The following is a 24,250-nucleotide window of genomic DNA, read 5'->3' as shown; positions in this document are numbered from 1 at the left end:
GTGATAATTTTAATNTTCAAAGTTAATAAATATGCCAATTTTTATACATTTCTAGGCATGTAAATATTTATATAGTCATTCTTAAACAATATCCAAAGGTAAAACTAATGAAAAATACATAAAAATATTGAGAAATATATGTATATATATATATGTATATGATCAGCCACTGCACATTATTTTACATTTTTCATCTGATCTAGACATTGTCACTAGGTGTTGAAATAGTACCATTGTATGTACAACACCGACAAAAGAAATAGTTAGCTAGTCCATCCCCAATACCCCCAGGGGCGTTGCTTTTCTGTCATATCATTTCCGTATGCTTCTGCTGATTGTTGCTTGCTGTTACCATCACGTGGTCCTTGTATATGTCCTGTATTTTTGTTATGGGTTCATTTCTGCCATGCACGTCATCCGCCCTTGGTCCCTTCGTTGCATGGATATGTTGCTGTTGTTGTTTCTCATCCGAAGATGACGTTGAAGATGCTTCCTTTTCAACCGTTTGAATATTTGTCAAAGATTTGGTCTTTTCCATCAATTCGACTCTTTCTACGTCTGGTTTCAGTTGTGAACTTGACGGTATCGAAGTATTGTCCGAATGCTTGTTGAAATCGGCCTCTGAAGCCCAAACGTCTAAACTGTTGGGTGATTTGTCCTTACCAGTGAAGAATTTCCATCCTTTTCTGGCCGCACTCATGCTCTTTCTTACTTTAGGAAGTGTGTTCGCTTTGGAAATACTTTCAAGGCTTTGGCAACATTCCGAGTCCATTTTGGTCCTCCTCAATGTGAGAGTAGTTCTTTTGCTGCTGCTGTTGTTGTTCTTTGGAGTTTTTGGTACCGGAGATTTCTCCATTGTTAGTCCAAACTTTTCCGAAAAGTGTTTCAACCGGGATATTATGGATCTATTGGATTTGGTACTAGTTTCTACGAGAGATTCCGTTTCTTGGGTCGTGGTGGTGCATAACTGGTGAGGTTTAGTGTCACCTTCTGTTGTTATTTTGTTGTCTGTAGCTAGAGTGTCCGGTGAGTCGAAAGTTCTGCTGTTAAAGCTTCTCTTGATGTTTTTCAAGAGTGACATTTTTTTCTTTTCTTTGGAAAGCGAAGGTTGATCGGTCGTACCAGCAACCGATGTGCTCCTAGCTCTTGGGGATTGGTCGGGGGTCAGGGAATCGGCGGGGGACGAATGGAGACTATTCATTTTTAATTTTTCTACATTTGTTAATGATCGGCATTCGCTACTTTTCAAAATACTACGTTTCTCGTCGGAAATGTAGGTTTTGACAGAATGTTCGGAATTTCTTTTGTTCAAATTCAAAGTTTCCTTCGATATGATACATTCGTCGTCGTCAATTTCGTTGCGGTTGTTTATGTTGTAACATTTAACGTCGTAATTTTTGTTGACCTCGTCCAAATATTCGGGGTTATCTATGGATAATTTCTTGCCAAGGTAGACGTTCCGCTGATCGAAGCTGAGCATTCCCGCTCGCAATTTCCCTTTTTCGCGTTGCAAAACTCTCACCAAATCTACGTTATTTATGTTGGGAACTTTTTCCCTGCTCCCTTTCCGGGATCCGGGATAACTTTTCCTCCCTGCACATACTGTTGGTTCGGTCGATATTTTAAACTTTAATGCCTTCTCTGACACTTCAACTTCTGTAGGTTCTTCACCACTTTCGATGTCTTCAAGAACATCTTCGAGTGGTTGAATTTCGACGTCGATTTCTTCTCTGTGATCCACTCCCATTTCAACTTCGTCGTCTACCGATCTAGAGCTGGAACAATGTAAGAAATACATTCTGGGTTACTGAAAAAAAGAATTCTTTTGAGTACCGAGGTGTTTCTTTACCTGGTACGGTTCTGGAAGCTTAGGCTTTTCTTCATTTTAATACTGGTGCTTGAGTTCGATTTAGGCGTCACATTAGGAGTGTTCTCGCTGCTGTGATCGGTATTGTCCGAGACAATGCTCTTTCGATGCAGCCGCTCTTCTTTGCTAGCCTCGTTGAGCTTTTTGTAGTAGTCCAAAGCTTCTCTAACTGGCTGTATAATTAGGTCCTACCAACGTTATGTAACACAAAAAAGAAACTAATTAATTCGGTAAACAATACCTTTATAATTAGCCAATCAGTCTTTTGTCTAGGAACGAAAAACCGTTTCCAAAGAAGTAGAAACCAAAAATTAGTTCTTCCGCTTTCTTTTTATAGGCCAGTGGATTCGTACACATAAAAAATCGTAAAGCGGGAAGTAGTCCTGATTCTTTTGATATCTTGTTGGGACCAGTTAGAGTAGCCGAAGTTTAAGTTTACAGTTTAAAAAGAATCGGTGCTCGCTGTGTATTACGTGAAAATATTTCTTATAATTCATAAATTGTGTCTTTTTCGATATTAACTGTTGTTATAATTTTTAAATTACTTAAATTAAATATGCAACAATTTATACCAAACTACAGCATGTGTATAGAATTATTTTCGAGATATGGTCATTTTACCATAATTGTAAGTAAAACTTGCCAAAACTTCGTTACGATTCGCACTGGACGACGAGGACGAAGATGAAAAATAAATAAACCGTTCAATTAACGAAAGAAAAACAATGCGAAATGAAGTTGTAGTAACATAAACACAAAACGAAGTCTGTTGACCCGATAGTTTTGTTTTAATCGTAAAATAAAATAAAAAATGGAAAATTGTATTAAGAGTGAAAAGTATAGGTATGTACAATGTACGTTTCTTATTAAAAATCGATTATCAATCAATATCTGAAAACGTTCAATGCTTTTATTTTTAATAAGTGGACAAGGACGACGTGCACTACGACAGCTGAACTCAATTTTCTAGAATAACAACAATTTACACAAGTATCATCGAGAGAATCATCACAAATGGGACTGGGACATGGGAACTGACCAAAAGTAATAAACAGAAACTGCTGTTCCTAGACATGGATTATTGGCAAAGAAGTTGTGGAATCTCAAGATTGGACTAAGTAAGAAATGACGAAATTAGACAAATAATTAGAAAGAAACACAATAGAAAGGAAACAACTATTACAGTAAAATTTTTCCAACGGATTCCACAGGGAAGAAGAAATTCCTGTCACTAAAAATGGATTATTGGCGAAGAAGTTGCGGATTGTGAAGATTGTATTATATATGAAATGATGGAATTACAGAAATAATTAAACTTGAAAGAAACATCCCAGACACAGTAGAAAAGAAACAACTATCATGATAACAATTTTCTAACGGATTCCATCGGAAAGGAGAAAACGTGGCAGACCTCCATAAAGATGAAGTCGTAAGAGCTAGTGGGCTAGAGAATGACGACATTTGCAGTATGTGTATGTATATATAAAACGGATAATAACAAGTATCAAAAAATGCACAGTTTATGAGTTATAAGAAAGCTACCGCAAACATTAAACAAATTTGCACATATTACGCTGCAAGCACAGGTTTTTCTAAGCTGGTCCTAACAACATACCAAAAGATCAGGAATACATTACTCATTACGACTTTAATGTCGAATTCCACCGGCCTGTTATTTATTTTAAATTTCTTCTTTTATCCATTCATTTCTATAGTAATTTTCAAAAAGCTTCTTTACTTTTGGTGAAGGTTTTGGTGAACGTATAGGTAATTTGGAATGACCTGAACCTTCACATGCACGAGAAGAGAGCCTTATTCCATTCATAATGAATCTACATCGATTGGGCTGTTAACCATGTTCTTCGCAATACATGCAAGGACGAAACTACATATAAAGTTCGATCACACATTGACAAGACTAGGACGGGACGTTTACGAGACGAGTGTCGTACGAGATATCTACAGGCTTGAATGTATGAAGCTCAATATCAACGTGACGAGCACGGAATGGACAAGGGAGTCGTACGACCTCCATCAACGACGAGTTTTATTCAATTTTTCATGTGTTCGTCCGGTGCACGTTGTACAGTTCTGTACAAGATTGTAATAAAACAGTAACACCGTCGTACGATATTTTGAGATTTTTTATTTGAATATTATCACTGAGATCCTGGAATGCTGCATGGGTCATTCTAAAATATTGATGGAATTTTCTTTCGTCGTCTATTAAATGTGGACATAACGTCATAAATTCTCCTTCTCTAAGTCTACTTTACTTTTCCAGGCATTGTGATCCCATATTGTCCCTTTTGAGCTTTTTACTTTTTTACATCTTTATAAATCCTTTAGTGCCAACACTAATATAGCTAAATTATTGTTTTTAAAGTTTGGAAATTACCGTGCGAGTCGTATGTGTGGTTTCGACGTCAACAGAACGAGAAATGTACGTACCACGTACGACGCTCGTGTCGCACACGTTCCATACTCGTGTGGCCAAACCTTTATAAACTGTAAACAGTGATAGGCCGACGCTTTTAAGAAGTACAGATGTAGAAATTAATCCAAGGGTTCATGTCATTCCAAACTACTTCTAACACTGAACGATAAGAATAGGATTTTTCACCTGTAGTTCCGTTAAAAGTTCCCCAAGTGCTTCGAAGAGAGGCAATAAAACGAATCCAATGAATGAACATTGGGAAGAAGGTTTCGTAATTTTTTCTCTATCCATGAAAGGTGTGACTGGTAGGCCTTCGAGTTTTTCGGCATCACTTTGTTTGAAGAACTCCTGAAGCAATCTGTCTAACCATGGCTCTGCCACGTCCATTGGTCTTGCCTCATTTGATATGTCTGACACTTTTATAAGGACCATGCTTAACTAGAAATTTTAACGAGAAAACGGTGTCAACCCATACCTTAAGCTTAGGTTGTTAAGCAATTAAAGAAACTGAAATTTCTATGCTTTCATTATACCAAATTATTTTAAATCTGTTTCATTTTTATTTTAAAGACGAAATTAGCAAATATAGAACCCTCTGGGATAATCACCAGTGCCATTTTCCATCGATGAAAATTAAAAATAAATTAGTTAGCTGTTTGAAGGGTGCTTTATTTTTTGAAGATAATAGAATTTTCTCGGTGCTGCTGTAAAATTGTTTGTTTAAAGTTCAATCGTAAAAACAAAGTCCTTCACTTTGTGTCTCATTTAAAATTTTACTTAAAACAAGGTTCATCAATTGAAAAGGGTAGGAACATTTTCCGTCTGGTTTAAATTAATTAAAAGTTGACTTATTAGTTACAAAAATGTATTTTTTGGATTTTTTAAAAAGGAAAAACTTCGAGCAGCTAGTCGATTCAAAATCTACTTGAATGTTTAAAAATTGAGAAAGAATATGATGTTTAGTTTAAAATTTTTGAAGTTTACACACTTTCAGCTCTTATTTTTGATTGTAGTCTGTTGTGTGTTGTGCTTAGTATTTAAGGGAACGTACTCATACTACGTGACTCATTGTTTATAATTTTTTACCCTCTCCTCCCTTCGGTGACCATTCGTACCAAGACCCCTCTTCCCTTCTAGTGTTCACCTAGTAATTCATAAATATGGTTTTAAATCAGTTTTTGCAAACAGAGAGATTTGAATATAGTTCGAAAAAGCGCAATATTTGCCTAGAGGATATTGACTAGTCACGAAAATCTGAGCCCCCCACCTCCGTGACAAAACGTGGTATTCCCCCCTTCCCCGACCGGATCACGTAGTATGGGTACGTTCCCTAATTTATTTTAATGCAACAGTCATCATGTAACGTGTCTTTTAGCCAAAGTATAATAAATTTAAGGCATTTCCAATTTTTTAAATTTGTACGTAAACATAGTCAAGATATTCGGCATCGTTTACAAACGGGAATTACCCCAAACCTTCTAAAGTCTTCGACCACCCACCTATATTTCTAACTACTGTACTGAAGGCAGCTAAAGGGTAGTAAACACTTTTCTTGTGAATTCTTTTTGGGAAGGCTATAATTTTTCAATTTTTTATTGTATACAACGGAATCTATCAATCCCATTCAATCAGGAATCGATCATTGCAGTTGTAAATATTCTTGAGTGTCCGCAATAATTAAAGTCAGCGAAATATGTGCCTGATTTTTTGTGGTAAGTAGGGGAAAAGCCGCTTTACGTTTATTTGTTCACCACAGTCTCCTTCATTATTCTTCTTGTAAATACACATTACACATCCAGTTGCTTGGAAGTTAAAACTTTTTTTCCCAAGATATTTTTTTATTTCACGCTGCAGGCATTGTAGGCACGTGCTTAGGGTGACAGTAAAACGGGAGAAGGAACAGTATAAAGAAGCTGTACCTTTTTTACGTTAAAATCTCTTTAAAATAATTTTACTGGGAAAGCCAGTTAAGACGCAATTTGAGAGACTTAAAATTGCGTTTATAGCTGAGTTTGAGTTTTGTAATTTATTTTGTACACACATTGTTAGGATATCAATCGCGGGTAAAACCTATCATGAAATTTTGTTCACATTGTCAAGGGCACAGGAAAGGACATATTAGGGTACCTTTTATCCAGAATAAAAATACTGTTCCCGAGGGATAGGAAGAATTGGTTTTATATGGTTAAAAGCTTTTATCTTTCCAAAATCCAAAATGAGACAGAAAAAAATGAAATTATTTAACTGATTTGAATAATCAGTCAGATACAATGACAACTACTTGTACGAAACACATATAAAAAGATTGTTGAAAAACAACAAGTCTAAAAAGATATTTTTCTCTTATAGTAAAGGATTATAAATTTAGAATAAAAGATACTTTGATGACTATAAGTTTTTCTTCTTGCTTTTACTTTTTGTCGAAATGTTAAAAGACACAGCTTGGTTAATATTTATACTCTGAAAGACCATTTAAAGGGAAATTTTTTAACCTATAGCATCTTAATTAAAAAGTCGATTTAAAAAATTCCGGTTAATTGCCGGCTGGTTACCATCGGTACAAAAAATGTGACGAAAGGCACAAAGCATAAACCCAAACTTTTCCCTGATGGGGATCTACACCCTCCGAACCCCCTCTCAGTTAAATACGTGCCTGGTAGGTATTCATACATATATGTCGCAATAAATTTAAAAAACTTCACATTTTCTAAATACAGCGGACCTCAGTCACAATGAACAGGGGTTAGTTTAAATTAACGAAATTAAAGAACAAAATTACATTCCATTTAACACGTGGTATTCATACTTGGATATAACGATCACATTCATTACGAACAAACGGCTGTAGCGAACGTCACTGAACAGGAAATTAGTAGGTACGATCGGCTATAACGAACAATTATATGGAAAAACAATTCTTTATTAAAAATCAGATTCAAAATAAAATGACTGATTGTTGTACGAGGTCTATTCAAAAAGTATCGCGAACGTTTAGTTATTCGACAAAGAAAATTACATTCTAAAGGGCTGTAATTTACAGATTGGCTTCTACACATATATGTGGGTACATAGATAATAAATAAAACAAGGAAAATTGTTTTTTATTGATATGAAATTTTAAATTCTTTTTTGTATTATATATATTCAAGCAAATGTCTCCTAGTGCCCGATGATACGTTACATAAAATTTTAGATACTAAATTATATTAAATGTTATTCAGTGATCCGTTAAAATATATTACTAAGGCTTCAAAGTTTTTGCCTTATCGAAAAAGTATTTCTTTGTAACTTGTATACGTGAATGAATTTTGAAGTGGCAAACAGGACGTGGTGTTTAAAAGTGAGGTTGAAGTGGTCCACAAGGACGAAGGGTTTTAAAATGTGCGAATAATAATCGCAAAAAGTGAAATCGTGTAAAAAATTTTCTTGTTACATTAAATTTTTAAGTTTAACTGACAGTCAATCAATATTTTTTAATTAATTTAACTGATAGAGAGTGCTTATCAAAACCAAACAAAAATTAACTGCAATATTAGACATGGAATAACAACAAACTTCACCTTCTACAAAAAGACTGAATATACAGTATGTATTGTATTGGAGGTACTGTAGAGTGCGCAATACTGTAGGGGATGTAAAAACTATGTACAAAAACTACCCCACTTAACAAGCCGTCAATGATTGAGAACTTTCGGCAGGTTGGTGGTCCCGTAATTTTATCGCTGTTCGTTATAGAAAGCGTCAAGTGACGAAACACAGGCACCTACTCGTGACCTTCGGAGCAGTTGGTACACAGAAAGCCTTATTATGCGTAATGATGAAACTACTGACCGTACGATTGACAAAGTTACTGCTATTACCACAAAGTTTATTTTGAAAATAACAAGCAAAAAGCAATGCATTCGTACGCAGAATATGCGTTGAGAGTGCATTCATACAATAAGAGAGGGGGTCAAGGCCAGCAAAGAGGACAGGTCGGTACTGACGAAATCGTTTTACGATTATTAGAAGACAAAGAGAGATTCCGTGTGATACGGTGTAAAGGATTTAATTCCAATTTCTTTGCTTTCTTGCGGAATTTTAGTCAAACGATTAGACAATACGAAATTATTCAGAATTTCATAACGCAATCACATTGTGGGTAACAAAACCGACTGCTATTAATCGGGCACATACAGAGATTATATACGGGTAATATTCTAGATACCGAGTTTATGATGATGGTGGCACTTAACCAAATACATAGGGGCGGTGGCAGCCTGTGAAAGACTTGGAAATACATAGGGGTACCGAGTAGCATTTATACTGTTACAATACAAGAACTCGCCCTCATCGTTCCAACTACGTCACTCCTAAAAGTTTATACCACAAACATGTGATGTGCTCTAACAGTACGGATTCAGTAAAAAAGCAAAAAACCTTAAAAACAAAAGTATCTGAAAAGTATTATTATATAGACCTTCAATGATATTAGTATTTATTTCAGTGTTTCTTAACTAAAAAGCTAAAGAAAAAAGAAAACACTTCCCTGAAAATAGAATAGTGAAAAACTGACTTATCTTCTCATCGAAATGAAAGGTTACAGATGAATCGAAAAAAAAACAACAAATAATTATTTAATATATAGATTAATATTAGTATTATCGAGACCACATGTTAAGTTCCTACTATGCTTATATTAGGTACTGTAATTTGATATTTGTAGTCTCTATTTTTCCCCACAACGGCCGACGTTTTGTCTCCTACCAAAAGACTAATAGTAAAAGACGAAACGTCGATTGTCTTTTATAATCATTAAAGTTTTCCAATCCTAATTTTGACTCGGATTCTATATAGTTCATATTTTGTTAAGTTTCTAGTCCCATTATGATCGTTGAGAGAGTTCTATTCTCTTTTTCAGAAAATGTAACTCTTGGTCTTTATACGTTCAAAATGCATACGGAAACGATACGAAACAATTTTCCAGGCCACTGTAACCGGCTCATTTCCGGGAGTTTTTATTACCTTTGTAGGGAGAAGGCAATATATTGTGGAACAACTTTTCTCTTTCGGTTAACGACTAAAGGAATATTTATCTTGCTCTGGTTATTTTCAACAGAACAAAAAAGGATTTTCTCGTTAAAAGATGATGTTGTCAGCGCACTGAAGTCACCGGGGGGATGATCCTTAGATAATTAGAATATAGTTCTTAGAGGGTGGAAGAAACAGTGGTAGGACGTGCTTGAAATAAACTTTTGCGTCTAAACAATTCAATTCATATGTTACCGGAAATGTATGAAATTCGTCATTGTATATTGTTGAGTTTAAATCAAAATATTAGTCTGCAAAGTTGGCAATAATTTCAAGAGTCAAAATCGGGTGGCAATACTGTAATCAAACATAACCTAGAAATGTTAATCCGAGAAAGTGATAGAAAGGTGAAAGTTGTGCTCCAAATTGAATCTGAGAATTGTTGATATAAAAGTTGTCATCGAATGTTATTTCGACTTGAGTTTTGCTTGGCAAAACTAGTTGTCAACGAAAAGGCAAAAAGGTATGAAACCAAACGTCGTTGTTATGCTTATTTTGAAAGTTAAAATTGTACTTGCACATGCCTATTGTAACTTGCTTGATTTTTTTTTGTACTTTGCAGCTAAATATTGTAAACATCCTTTTTGTTGCTCAACTCTCTTATTGTAAACATTAAAATTGAACTCATTTATTTTCAATATACTAATTGTTAAATACGACTCAACAGGTACCTTTTTTGTATACAGTTAATAAAACACTGTTTATACCAACGTCTGGACTTTATTATTGGAGATCCCAACCACTGATTAACAACATATATACAATTCCAAAGAAATGTATATCATTCCTAAAATCGCCGGGAAATTGTGAAATAAATTATATTAGACACATTTCCTAGGAAATCTATACATTTTCTAAATAGCAATCCAAAATGTATTACAGGTAATACTCAGTAGGCAATAATATGGCAGGCTGTTTGGAGATGTACCTACATCCATTGGTGACGTCATTGTTTGGTTAGGAAGATTTAAGACAGAATGGAATACCTTTAATGTTGCTGCCCTGATATGTTAGATGTTAGAATAATGTGACGAGGTTATTTTTGTTTCAGCAAACACGATGACCTTGAATTTTTGAGTATGTTGTAGAGGTGATAATGCTGATCATTTTCATATATATGTTAGGCCCGAAGACCAAAAACACTCAGTGGCCGGAAAAAACGGCCACATCGCGTTCTGGCTGCCTTCGAACGCACAGAACGCGTTCTGGCTGTTTTTAAACGCTCGCAACGCGTTCTGGCAACTGTCAATTGTTGAACGCTCACAACGCGTTTTTAAGGTTCGATTTATTTGCCGATTTCTACCTGCGTACAATGAGATTTATATTGNGTTCTCTCGGGCATAATTATTGTGGATTGTGTAATTAATTTTGCGTTTACAGGATTACAAATAAAAAATGATTTAATTTGAATATTTTGAATAGTTTTAACTTACCATTTGTGCGACGCAGAAACAGTGCCTAAAGTTATGGAAGGGAACATCGTTATAGTTTTTATAAGCTTCATATAAAAAGTTTCTTAATGTATTAATATTGATTGCGAATTTAGAACAGAAGTCGAGATCTAAATACATTTGTTGTAAAAGTAGCAATAACTCTTCGTCTTCCCATTGTCTGCTATCAAATGTTGGCATTCTCAACCATTGCTTCACTGATTCTGAAACCTCCGAATCACTGAAACAAAGAATAAATCTACTCTAAACCAGGCTCGAATTCAGACTTTCGTCTACTTTGACAAATAAAAATATACATATTAAATAATTAGCAAAAACAGGATTATGATGCTGCTGGTTTTGAATTAGAGATCCGCACTGCTAAACAAAGAATTTTACTGAATAGTACGAATTGGACCCATGCCTTGAGAATAAGTATGTATATAAAATCGTTATGCTTGGTAAATACAGGGTTTGGTAAGATCGACATTAATTTTTATTATTTATGCTTGATCGATTTCGAAAAATTGGTTAAATTAAAAATAAATCAAGTTTTTTATGGGTTCATTAAAGGTAGATTAACGGTCACAAATCTGGGCGGTGCTTTTGATGTTATCAACCACAGATTTTTGCTAAGTGTCTTCCATAAATATGGTTTATCAGTCAATTTATTGAGGCGGTTAGAATCATATTTGGATAATAGAAGTTCTGTAGTTGTGTGTGATGACGTCGAATCTCTACCTATTTTGGTTGACTTTGGAGTACCTCAGTGTTTACACTGCGGTTCTTTATTGTTTGCCGTAGCTATTAATGATGTTATTAATGTATGTATGCGTCTGTTATTTAGTCTCCTCTAGTGTTGCAACAGACCTCTGCTTCCGCTTGCACAATTACAGAAGTTCCGCATACATATTTACATCCGCTTCTGCATCTAGTTCCGCATTTTTATAAAGGAAGCTTATCGGAACTTAACAAAATCTTGTTTTTCATTATTTTGAAAATCAATGTATCGGAACAATAAAATAAGTTGAACCACCTTAAAAAGATCGACAAAAAAGTGTTAAGTATACCTAATCCCTAAATAGTGTTTTTCTTGAAAGTATTCGATTATTTTCCATTATATATTTTTTATTTTCAAATTTAGGTACCTATCTATGGAAACCAAAATTATAGAGAATTTAATATTTATTCGATTTTAAAAAAAATTTGTGAGATTCGCGGTTTCTAAGATATTACGGGAAAATTGTTGCATGAACTTTTACAAGACGGCGGCGGCGGCAAATATGGGGGAAGGGGGGAACTTTTATAGTCACACTAACCCCCTTACACATCAAGAAAATAAAATCTTTTCTAACTCATAATTCAAATTTTCATTTTGTTGATCATGAAAATAATTATACAATTGTTTTTCATTCTGGAAAACTGAGAATGTTTTTGTTGTAGGTACATATACACCTTTCAATTGTAGATTTTACGACATTATTTACGTTTTGGCTAAATATTTACCACTTCCCCTCGAACTGGGTATTACCTATCGAAAAGGAATACACAAATAAAAAAATTTCATAGCTAATACGACTGTGAAAGTACCAAATATATCGGAAATTTGCAGCAATGGCGCGATAAATATCAATTTATAAGGTCAATGGACATTCGCTTCTAAAAACGAAGGTTTAGTTTGTCCACGGTATGCGGTGTTCATATTATGCGGGGTTTCGTTTAAGTGATACCCATACTAATACGTGTCTACCTATAGTATTAACCACTATATAGGCAATCCAGCATTTGTTTACTGAGACTTTGATGGAATTATTAATTTATTTTATGTCGGAATAAATATCCGATCAAATCGCCAAAATAATAATATTATTTATGCAGTAATTTAGTTAATGAAAATGTGGAAACGACTTACCGAATTTACGTGGGCTTTATTGGAGTAGTCAAATTCGGGAGTAATTTCTTTGAATTGTTGTAGTATTTCGTTGTGCCTTGCCATATCGGTTGCTAGGATGCACCTTATCATACCTTCTCTCACCTGCTTGAATTCCTCGGCCGAAAACGACTGGAATATGTTACAGTCTTCGTTCTCAAGTATTCTAAATGCTACGCTGCAATGATGGTTTTCCAACGGGGATATGTCATTGTACCTTATAGCGAGTTCGGTTTTCGCGTTTATTTGATAAATGTTGTTGTAGCCGGGATGGTCCAGGTCGTGGCATATGCACGAAGTTAGTAAAATTAGCACTTCTAAATCACCAATTTTTGAAGGAAGATCTACACACCACGTAATAGAGTACATCTGAAAGTGGAGGATTTTCATTAATTGTAATTCTTTCAGGGGTATTCTTAATAAATCTTTTTAAAAAATTGTTTTCCTTCTAATAATTCTAATAATTTTTCATAAAAATTTTACATCTTTTAAAGACTGATTATAGCAGTATTAGCGTCTAGCAAGGAGGAGTTAGAGATAGTTTTAAATAAAATGGATGCGGTATTGACAAAATAGTTCTGTATGAAAATAAATAAAAGTAAAATAAAAATACTGGTAGGTAAGGGAAGAAAAAGTAGGAAGAGAGCGAATATAAAGATAGGAGACGAAGGATTAGAAGAAGTGGTTGAATTTAGGTACCTAGGAAGTCTGATAAGTCAAGACGGAAGGAGTAGTAGGGATATAAAGCAGAGGAGCAGGGCCGAGTAGCTTTCAATAAAAAGAAATCACTTCCATGCTCGCGAACGGTTAATTTAGAAATTGGAAAACGGTTGTTATAGGTGTGTTTGGAGTGCGGTGTTGTACGGGTGCTAAACATTGACAGTGGGCGCGGCGGAAAAGACTAGGTTAGAAGCGTTTCAAATGTGGTGTTACAGGCGAATGATGAGGATACCGTGGATAGAGAAGGTTAGAAATGAAGAGGTATTAGAAAGAATAGGAGAACAGAGGACTCTATGGAAGTCAATAAGAAATAGGCGAGATAGGTGGGCAGGACACCTTCTCAGGCATGAAGGTCTAGTCAGAGACATATTAGAGGCAGTTCTAGTTTTGAGGAAGTGCAAAGATCAGCTTAGGATAAGAAAGAGTGAAGGTGCGTGTCCAACCAATCTTAGGACTGACGACTTTATGATGATGAAGATTTTGTACAATTTCTCAAATTATATCTACTAAGATTTCTTCAAAACAGTAGAACATCACTACATGTTTTGAATAACTTAATAAATTGCCCCATTTTCCCACAGTTTAATAAGAATACCCCTTTAAGCATAACGTTTTTTTATTGTTCTGAATAAAAATGCTTTATGTATTTGTAGCTGTGAATGATGAAAAATTGTAAACTGTAGTCGTTTGTACACATAAAAACCAGAAATTATGTTTAGATATGTTGTTCGTTTAGGTACAAAATATGAAACCACACTGCACTAATTTTATGAAAACGGTTTTGGACCTCAAAAAACAACTGAACAACGGGAGAAAACCGAATATAAATTTTTTGTTGTAATGACAATTGCGCCACATGTAATCAATTAAATATAGGTAATTCATAATAAATCCATGTATACATGAATAGTTGAGTTAATACTTATTCATAGGAATACAATTTTGATATCAACTTTCATGTTTTTAAAAGTTACAGAAGTTTTAAATCAACTTTTCTTCCGTCTTTGTAAATTGGAAACGATTTTAAAAATGTTGAATGTAGTTTAAAATGTTCCTTAATTTTTAAAAAAATTTATCTTACAAAAAGCATGGTGAAATGAATATTATTACCTGCGTAATTTTTAAATAGGTTCTCTCGGGCATAATTATTGTGGATTGTGTAATTAATTTTGCGTTTACAGGATTACAAATAAAAAATGATTTAATTTGAATATTTTGAATAGTTTTAACTTACCATTTGTGCGACGCAGAAACAGTGCCTAAAGTTATGGAAGGGAACATCGTTATAGTTTTTATAAGCTTCATATAAAAAGTTTCTTAATGTATTAATATTGATTGCGAATTTAGAACAGAAGTCGAGATCTAAATACATTTGTTGTAAAAGTAGCAATAACTCTTCGTCTTCCCATTGTCTGCTATCAAATGTTGGCATTCTCAACCATTGCTTCACTGATTCTGAAACCTCCGAATCACTGAAACAAAGAATAAATCTACTCTAAACCAGGCTCGAATTCAGACTTTCGTCTACTTTGACAAATAAAAATATACATATTAAATAATTAGCAAAAACAGGATTATGATTCTGCTGGTTTTGAATTAGAGATCCGCACTGCTAAACAAAGAATTTTACTGAATAGTACGAATTGGACCCATGCCTTGAGGATAAGTATATAAAATCGTTATGCTTGGTAAATACAGGGTTTGTCCGCAAAGTAATGAGGCTGATCGCTGTATGACGCTCCAGTCGCTATTAGTGCATGTTGAGACGTCTAAGCTGGGTGGGCGGCAGTACCGTCCGAGTTCTGGCGTAGTAAAGTCTACAGGTGGTGGAAACGCTGCTTTTGACCTTTGTTACGACAGAAAATGTCAAAAATGGAGCGTTTCCAGAAGTAGGACTACGCGATAATATTTTGCTTTCATCTGGGTAAAATTGCCTGCGAGACGCTTGCCTCGGCTAAGAAAGTTATAAAAACGACGCCCTGTCAAAGGCTTCCAGTGATTCACTGATTTCAAAAACGGAGGGGAACATTAAAAAGACGAGTGTTTCATTCCCACCAGTTCCACTCGACTACGTCGGAGGGTAAGACGGAAGGTCCTTTTTAGTCTTTTTTTAGAAATCATGGGTGGTGGTGGTTGGGGGTTAAAAAAATGAAACGGACGAAATTAAAGCAGAAGAGAGAGAAAGATTATCTGTGGAATATTACTCCCCCAGCATTTCCCTAAACTATCCAACCAAACCACAGAATAACTCGGACCAGGGCAGACGGATTCGGAACCGAATCCTAAATCCTAAGCAATGGTTTAAACCATGCCGCTTGATGAATGTATGGAGCGATTTGCACTCCCTTCAATCAGAGATTTGGACGAAAATATGATCAAGGTAAAAGATCTGCAGTAGTTAAAGCTCTAACACGATTAACGGTCCAGCCCCAGCCCACACCCCCCTCGTTGTGACTGTTAATCCGCAGTCACCTCATAACCCTGATACTAGTCTGAAGGACTTTTTTCTGTTATCTAAGCCCAAAGTCGCATAAAAGGTCACCGTTTCGAAGATGTTCATGCCATCTAACGGGCTGTTACAGAGTTTTTGAAAGAGGTTACAGTGGTGGATATCCATGAGGGCCTTTATATCGTTGGAATCACGTTAACAATATATACCGACCTCATCAATAAATTCATTTTACCGGACCCAGTGTCGTTACTTTACGGATATACTCCGTATAGGATGATAGACGGAATGAACGATTTCAAAATTAAATAATTCATTTTTTTCTAATTATATCTCACATCAGATTGTACTCAATCGATTAAAATAAAGCACTCTTTGATATGTAATTGATAAAACTAATTGAGGGTAAGTAATCAGATATCAAAGAACAGACCCAAAGATTTAAGGTGGAAATCAATTCACTTACGCAAACTCTCATCTAGTGACTTGAAAAAGTTGGACCGTTGGACCGAATGAGTGAATTCACTGAGACAACGGTTGACTGCCAAGAAGCTCAAAGTTAGTCAGTCAACTGTAAGTCATGATATCGGCAAAACGTTTGATAGGTGACGACGGTTGTAGGATATGTTGAATAAAACTTTATTTATTTTCAATAATTTTTGTTTTGATTTTAAATTTGAATCGTATACAGGAAAGCAAGTGTAGATTAGTGAAAAAAGTTATAAGGAGTTGTTTGTTAGAGAATCTCTATTGATGACCAGGCGAAATTGAAAACTGTTTCACAGACGACTTGATAAGCGGTTTGTTGAACATAAATCTTATATCAAACAATTGGAGTGGAATTGGATTATATTTTTGACCCTGTCAGCCGCCACTCTTTGCGAGGCACAGCCGGGTCAATGTTACCATAATGTACAATACGAGTGTAATAAGCTCTGTAAGCTCTGTCTTTCGCGCATGTGAAGGGTCATGAGATTTAAAACTAAGTCTACCAACATTTGAACGTTGGCATCCCATTGTATACATTCAATTAATCAACAATTATCCATCAAAGATAGCATCGGTTTTCTATCGATTTGATATCATTTTTGTTTTAATTGGTAGATTTATTACTGGTACTGTTACGCAAGTGTGATCTGACTGTCGGTTTTGAGTTTTTTGACCTTCAGACCAAAATCGATTCTATTCCTTCCTCAGATGTCGAAATTGTGATTTTATTTATTTGGAAATAGTTAACAGTTATCAACAGTGAAATTTTACTCACCAAATGTTTAAAAAATTCTGCCTAACTTTTCGCTTGATTGTATCACTTTTTCTTCTATACTGTAGCATTTTGCATTCTTGAGTTGATAGGGGTTCTGGTAGCTGCTTATAAAACCCTGTAAACAAGGAAATTTACAATTAAGTTACATTAGAATTAAGATTCCTTCTTTATTGTTTGCATATTTATTATTTTTTGTCACAACTGATTGGTTAAAATCATTTTATTTGTATTCCCAGCGCATTCACCATTTCTCTTATTAAAAAATTACGTCTGCAACATTGTGAGAATATACCACTGAAATACGCAGAAGTTTGCTTAAACAATTAAATTCGCATAACGTCTGATGCAGTGGACCGACTTCGATAAAACATGAACTAAATGTTACTTCAAGTTGACCCTTACGTGTTTGTAAAAACTGTATTTGAATTAGGCCGGCAGTTTTTACGTGATGCGTGCTCAAACAAACAGAAAAACAGATATACATGCCAGTTTTAACCCTAATGCACTTATCATTTAGGTAACTTTAATCACTCAATTATTTTGTTTTACAAATATAGACGAACTTCTGTAACTAGAGTAATGGGGGGTAAGGAGTTAAAATAAAAATACAAATTTATTTGTTTTATCAACATATTTACTTGGTATCTTAATTCATTTTTAATTATTTAATTAGTTTGTGTATACCTTTGAAACAAAAAAGGCTGAAACTGCGTTCTTCGTTTCTTCATCGTTTGAAAATTTCTTCCCACGAAGTTCTTTTTTCATCATTAGAAATAAATAATCGCTGGGAGCCAGGTGAGGGCGGCAGGAAGGATGTCTAGATTCTAGAATGTCGATGCCTACCTTATGGAGAGCACCTAACGCCCCATGACGAAGGCGCGCATTGTTGCGCAGAAGAATGATATCTTTTGTCAATTTTCCTCTTATTTTTTCTTTGACGGCTCCAGGATTTCAGCGTAATATTCTGCTTTTATGGAAACACCTTTACTTATATAATCGATTAATAGGATTTCTGCTGAGTTCCAAAAAACTATCGCCATGATCTTTCCAGGCGACTATGACACTTTAAAATACTTGGGTGATATGCCTTTTTTATGCCATTGCATGTTTAGACTTAGATTCACAATAATGAACTCAAGTTTCATTCCCAGTAACAACTTGACTCAAAACAGCATCCTAGTCTTCACTACAGAGGTCCAAAAACGCGAGAGAACACCCCACGCGCTCTTTTTTTTTAAGCATTCTAGGCACCCATCTTGCGCTGATTGTAGTCATGCCAAAATAATCGTGAATTTTAAAATTATTGTATAGAGTATTGCAATTACTTCTGCGAGCTGTTTTTTCTTTAATTGAACATCTTCAAATATTAATTTTTCAATTATTTTAATAATGTATTTTCGGAGTGGTCACGTTGATTGGTCGTCTGGCCGTGGGTCGCCTTCAAGTGAACCCTGCCTTCTTTAAAGAAACACCGAGCGGCATGGCCTAAAGGTTTAGACCACTGCTTAGCATTCGGGAGGACGCCGGTTCGATTCCGGGCCCGTCTGCCTTGGTCCCAGTTTTTATGTGGTTTCCTTGGATCACTTAGATAATCATTCTTTCTTTTCTGTCTTGATTTCGTCTGTTTCATCATTCTCACCCGAACCACCACCCAACCATTCCCACGATTTCTGAATGGAGGCTGTAGGGCGGTAGGCCCTCTTACCGCCCTACCTTCCGGCGTAGTCCGGAGGGACTGTCCGCCCAACAGAATTAGTGGCTGGTAGGAATGAAATACCCAAAAGTCTTTTAAAGATACTGTGCCACTTTTAAACCATGGTTTTACCCGGATAAGAGTCCCCATAAACCAGATTTCATCTCTTCTAGTACGGTTTGAATAGACTTTTCTTGTTTGGTAAGGAACTTTATAACAGTGCGGTACTCGATTTTCTCCATATTTCACATTTTCTTCATGATTGGGTTGCTTGGTTGGCGATACTTCAACGATTAATTAACTCTATAGGAATTTACAACTACCCCCATTAATAAATCTAGTCTCCCATTTCGCCATCAAAAAAATATACCTTCTTAGAATTATGCGTACATTTTATACATTCAGATCGTTTTGTGAATAAATTACAAAGCTTCACAAAGCATAATTTTCTTTTCAAATATAGATACATACAAAGGGAAATGTTATTTTTTTTAATACTTGATGGTTACATTATATTCCGTTTCAAATCAGAGACTGAATTGATATTAGAAGGTTGAAGCTTTCCTTTGTGTTGTTTTTATGTTTATGTGCTATTTAAATAGCTAATTCCATTAAAAATTACCGAATTAAATATATTTTCGCTGGTACTTGAACTCCATTAGGAACAGCGCCTTTTCTATAGCTCGGAGGCCAGTTAATGTTACAATGCAAATGAAATATGTATAACAAAATTTTCCGATATTCCGTAAAGAACTTTATCTCGAATAGTTTTTTATGCCACAGTGATCCGTTTTTCGATTTTTGATATTTATTTGAAACACCAAAATAAAGCAATTATTATAAAAAAAATGAAAGAGATAATTCGTCTAATTCAATATGGTCAATTTATTATTACAAAGCTATAAAACGCATAACTACCCGCCAGCAACTGATATAAAATAGTTATTTTCATTATGACTGGTTACATTTTAGTTTTAGAGCTCATTTAGTTTTTGAATGTGAACAATCAAGTTCAATTTTATTGGCCGTATGTTAATTTTGCACTTCATTTACTCGCGTCAACTTTGAAAGCAGTTAAAACGAACAACAGCCGAGCGTCGATTGGAAAAACAAACAAAGCACGATAATTGTTGATCGGTCAATTTGGCACAGTCCACTGTAAAAAACATAAAAGAAGCGCTTTTACCTGATTTTGAAATTTGAACTTTAACATTTCCACTACGTATTCGTTAGTATATTGTGATTCGTTTTATCATCAAACATTTAATTGTAAACCTATTTATAGTCCTTTCAATTTAATTTTGTCGCTTTTCGATTATAAAGTCAAAATCATAAATTTTGTATTTTATATTGGCGTATAAACTAATTAGCCCTTATATTACAGCGATGAAGAAAAAGCTGCCCTTATAGGTACTTTATAAAGTTTCTGCATCTATCCTTCTACATGTTTGCATTATTTATTTTTTTCCTTTTTGTTAAACTAATGTTGCACGAATCTTTATAAATTACACTGTACAAGTTTTCATTCGGATGGTTTAAACCAAAATATATATTGCTTAATTTTCCATACTTTTCTTGCTTTTACAATCAACGGTTTATTTCAATTTTAAGTACATAGATTTTTCTCAGGCTTGAATGTTTTGTCAGAGACATGAAAGGCAGAATCTGGAGCTAAGAGGAGTAGAGGTAGACCTAGATTAAATTAACTAAAGTTCGTAAATAGTTAAGGATGTGGGATGTTCCAGTTTTAGGGAAATGCGAAGATTAGCTCAGGATAGGAAGGAGTGGAGGTGCGTGTCCAACCTATGTTAGGACTGACGACCTTATGATGATGATGATGATTAAAAACGACTAACATTTGCCTTTTCAGTAACCTACATTATGAATCAATTCAGTTTGATAACCATTATAAGTTACAGAAATGAAAGGAAAGTGTTATATTCCTAATTTTACATTTTGTTTATAGATAATGAAATTATTAGATACGTACATATACAGAGTGTTTCTGAAATAAGTAGGAAGCTTTAGAGGGTGTTAACTAAATGCAATAGGAAATCGCATGGTGAATAAATCAGCGTGGTTCAGGGACAAAAAAATTGTAAGAGAACCAGATGAAGCTGCAATTCAAAGCCGACCCTGGGAGTGAATTGGCAATGTATAGAGAAAATTACGATAAGCAGCTGCATCGATGATAAATGTAAACAGTGACGGTTGTAGAACGACTAATGAAGTAAATATTAACACTACACATAGTAATCATTAGACGCCCATTGTTACAATAATGATTAATTAGACAACTACTTTGTCAATCGCTGATAGTATGCAGTACTATTTAAAAGAACACCTCAGCATAGTATTGAGAACACAAGGAAAAAAAAATAAACGTTATGTAGACAGTAACAGGTACATTAGTATCTTCTGGGTAGGTAATAGTAATTTTATTTTTCCAAACCACCATTGAGGTGTTGTCAAGGTGCGTTATCTTCCTTCACGGTGGTTCGCGAATATCCCTATAAAAATTAATTACAACACCACACAGATATGTACGTACACTACAAAAATTAATCGCGCAAAAACATCCGACATTTGACGTACTCACTTGCAGCGATTATACACGGTCATGTAAATCATTAGTGTTCTCCACTGACGTTTGATACATGCGCTACTTCATACAATCCCCTAAAAAGAAGTAAAACGGATTTAGATCAGAATTACACGCTGATCAGGTTACAGGACCTGCACGTCCAATCTGGTGTTTGGGAATATGTCCGATTGGAAACTAATGCGTTGGTCAATGCAATAATATTCTGCACTGACCTATAATACTGACACATTGACCTACTTCTAATGACTTTGACTGTCTATATACATATGCAATATAAGCCTACAACGTTAAAAGAACAAATAATTACTCTTGGATGACTATAAACATAAACTTCGTCAATCACACTTATTCTAATCTAATAAATAACAAACAATAATATATGAGTACAAAAATACAAAAGAAATACAACACGGATGCATTCAATTGAATGCAGCGTTTCAATGTCGTATTTTCCAGTGTGATCCTACTAGGACCGGACTAGTCCTTGCTTGTACTATCAAATACGTTTTTCTTCGAAAATTATGGACTTTCGGACCACTAAACATTTACTTAATTTTCCTGTTTTATAATGCTCTATTACTTTCAGATACACCCCGTATTACTTCTTATACCGATGAAATAAAAATTAAATGTTCCCTTAAGATAACTATAGAAAAAAGAAACAATAAAAAGGAGAAATTGAATCAAACAAACGAATATAAATCAGTTGTAACTCCTTGTATTTGTTTTTCTTTTTTTTTCACAAACAACTTATTCCTGCTTACTAGGTTCTGAAAACATGTTCACCGGTTCTTTAAATCGTTTTCTGATAAGTGAAAATTTCTGTAGCTTAAGTGAAAATACGTTTTTCTTGACGATCGGAAAAATTCCAACTGTTCATGCTCTTTGTGTCTATTTATAGTGGCGACAAATACCAATATGTTAAGGGAAGAAAAGACCCTGGCTAGGAAGGTAAAGGGCAAATACAATCAATATAAACATTTACTCCAGGAGACGGAAAAAGATCTGATGTTATCAAATCAATAATATACAATAGTTTAGTATTAATTCTGGCAATATATTTGACTAAACTGGATAGATTTGTAGATTTAGAAAAGGTTTTGACAATGTTAAATGGGACAAGATGTTAAATATACTTAAAAATGTAGGGATGAGTGGTAGAAATAGAAGAGCAATGCTTAGTTTGTATAAAGAGCAACAGGCAGTTATAGAGATAGATCAACAACGTAGAGAAGTAAATATTAGGAAGAGACTCAGACAAGGATGCACATCATCAAAGACAGTACAACTGTAGGGATGGATATAGAGGGGCAAAAGATTAGTATGCTTAGATTTGCAGATGATATAGTACCATCTAGCAAGGAGGAGTAAGAGATAGCTTTAAATAGAATGGAAGCGGTATTGACAAAACAGTATTGTATGATAATAAATAAAAGTAAAACAAGAAAAAGTAGGGAAAGAGCGAATATAAAGATAGCAGACGAAAAGTTAGAAGAAGTGTCTGATTTTAGGTATCTAGGAAGTTCGGTAAGTCAGGACGAAAGGGTAGTAGGGATTTAAAGCAGAGGATAGCGTAGGGTCAAGTCGCCTTCTAAGAAAAGAAGTCACTTCCATGCTCGCGAACGGCTAATTTAGAAATTCGAAAAAGATCGTTAAAGGTGTATGTTTGTAGTGGGGCGCGTTTGGGTGCGAAACATGGACAGTAAGAGTGGCGAAAAAGAAATGCTTAGAAGCGTTCGAAATGTGGTGTTACAGACAAATGATAAGGATACCGTGCATAGAGAGGGCTAAAAATGAAGAGGTATTAGAAAGAATAAGAGAACAGAGGATTCTATGGAAGTCAATAAAAAATAGGCGAGATAAGTTGCTAGGACATCTTTTGAGGCATGAAGGGCTAGTCAGAGACATATTTGAGATAGAAACAGGAGTTAATAGGAGTAGAGGTAGACCTTAGATTACTGTTTGCAAATAGTTAAGGATGTGAGATGTTCTAGTATTAGAGAAATGCGAAGATTAGTTCAGGATAGGAGGGAAGGTGTGGAGATGGGTGTCCAACCAGTCTAAGGATTGACGACCTTATGATGTCGAAGCAGTTGCTGAAATAAGAAATGATATAATTACGGTTCATCTCGAAATATTGGATTAAGTATATAACTTGTTGTGTAGCAAGTGCAACCATTTAAGGCAAGTCGCACTCTGTGTTAGTTCAAGTATGATTGCTTCTGAAGAAGTTTCATTTAATTTTACGAGCATGAACAATCGATGAACTAAAATATCATTTCTGTTCCCATAAATGTATTAGACTAAATTGGTTATATGTACAGATGTTAGCAGGACAATTCGCAAGGAAGGCTAAAATATTTTTTTTTAGACGTCGACTAAGTGTGCCCACTTACAGCTCTAATGTTTATTGTGTAGCGAGCACGAGTGTGTTTGTGTGCGACTGGGCACACGTGTGCGTGAACAGCTTATCGATTCGCCGACTAGCCGCGGGCGCCGTTCTTCATGTGCGCCGTATTTGTAAATGTGTGTGTCGTATCTGCGTTCTGGGAAAGCAGTTAAACGATCTGGATGTTTCTAGAGGGTTCCAGAAAGGAAACAAAAGAGTATTTAAAGGAAGAGACGATCGCCGAGAGAGAAGAAATAAATTGACCGTTGCAAAAGTGAATCGAGAAATAAATTGACAGTGATAGCAGTGAAATAAATAGAATAATTCATAATCTAAGTTTAGTAATAATTTAATAGTGTTTTTAAGTTCTTTAATAATTAGTGCAAATAAATGTTG

At 35.0% G+C, this 24,250-nt stretch overlaps 2 protein-coding genes across 2 annotated transcripts in view; both read right to left on the bottom strand.

Moving 5' to 3' along the window:
• Positions 1-140: 140 nt before the first annotated feature.
• LOC108735029 (high affinity cGMP-specific 3',5'-cyclic phosphodiesterase 9A) lies at positions 141-17,869 on the bottom strand. Its single transcript, XM_018466815.2, has 7 exons — positions 17,852-17,869; positions 17,168-17,282; positions 14,689-14,926; positions 12,717-13,103; positions 4,491-4,742; positions 1,850-2,055; positions 141-1,775 (listed from the first exon to the last, which is right to left on the bottom strand). The coding sequence occupies exons 2-7, from the start codon at positions 17,233-17,235 to the stop codon at positions 308-310; spliced, it is 2,619 nt and encodes an 872-aa protein (XP_018322317.1). The 5' UTR covers positions 17,236-17,282; positions 17,852-17,869; the 3' UTR covers positions 141-307.
• Positions 17,870-21,348: 3,479 nt separating this feature from the next.
• LOC112904555 overlaps positions 21,349-24,250 on the bottom strand; it is a 45,436-nt gene continuing 42,534 nt past the window's right edge. Inside the window, exon 4 of the mRNA XM_025974780.1 lies at positions 21,349-21,370. Coding sequence (XP_025830565.1) covers positions 21,349-21,370 — 22 coding nt within the window. The remainder of the gene's footprint in view (positions 21,371-24,250) is intronic.

This window comes from Agrilus planipennis, unplaced genomic scaffold (assembly GCF_000699045.2).
Source record: "Agrilus planipennis isolate EAB-ADULT unplaced genomic scaffold, Apla_2.0 scaffold124, whole genome shotgun sequence".
Taxonomy (NCBI): Eukaryota; Metazoa; Arthropoda; class Insecta; order Coleoptera; family Buprestidae; genus Agrilus; species Agrilus planipennis.
Note: the sequence above shows the minus strand (reverse complement) of the source record. Positions and strands in the feature narration are given on the sequence as shown.

Excerpts from the sequence above, each read along its gene's own strand:
- LOC108735029 (XM_018466815.2), bottom strand. The coding sequence starts at position 17,235 with ATGCTACAGTATAGAAGAAAAAGTGATACAATCAAGCGAAAAGTTAGG. Across the intron at positions 13,104-14,688 it reads GTTTCTGCGTCGCACAAATG|ATGTACTCTATTACGTGGTG; the intron begins GTAAGTTAAAAC and ends CTCCACTTTCAG. Across the intron at positions 1,776-1,849 it reads AGCTTCCAGAACCGTACCAG|CTCTAGATCGGTAGACGACG; the intron begins GTAAAGAAACAC and ends ACATTGTTCCAG.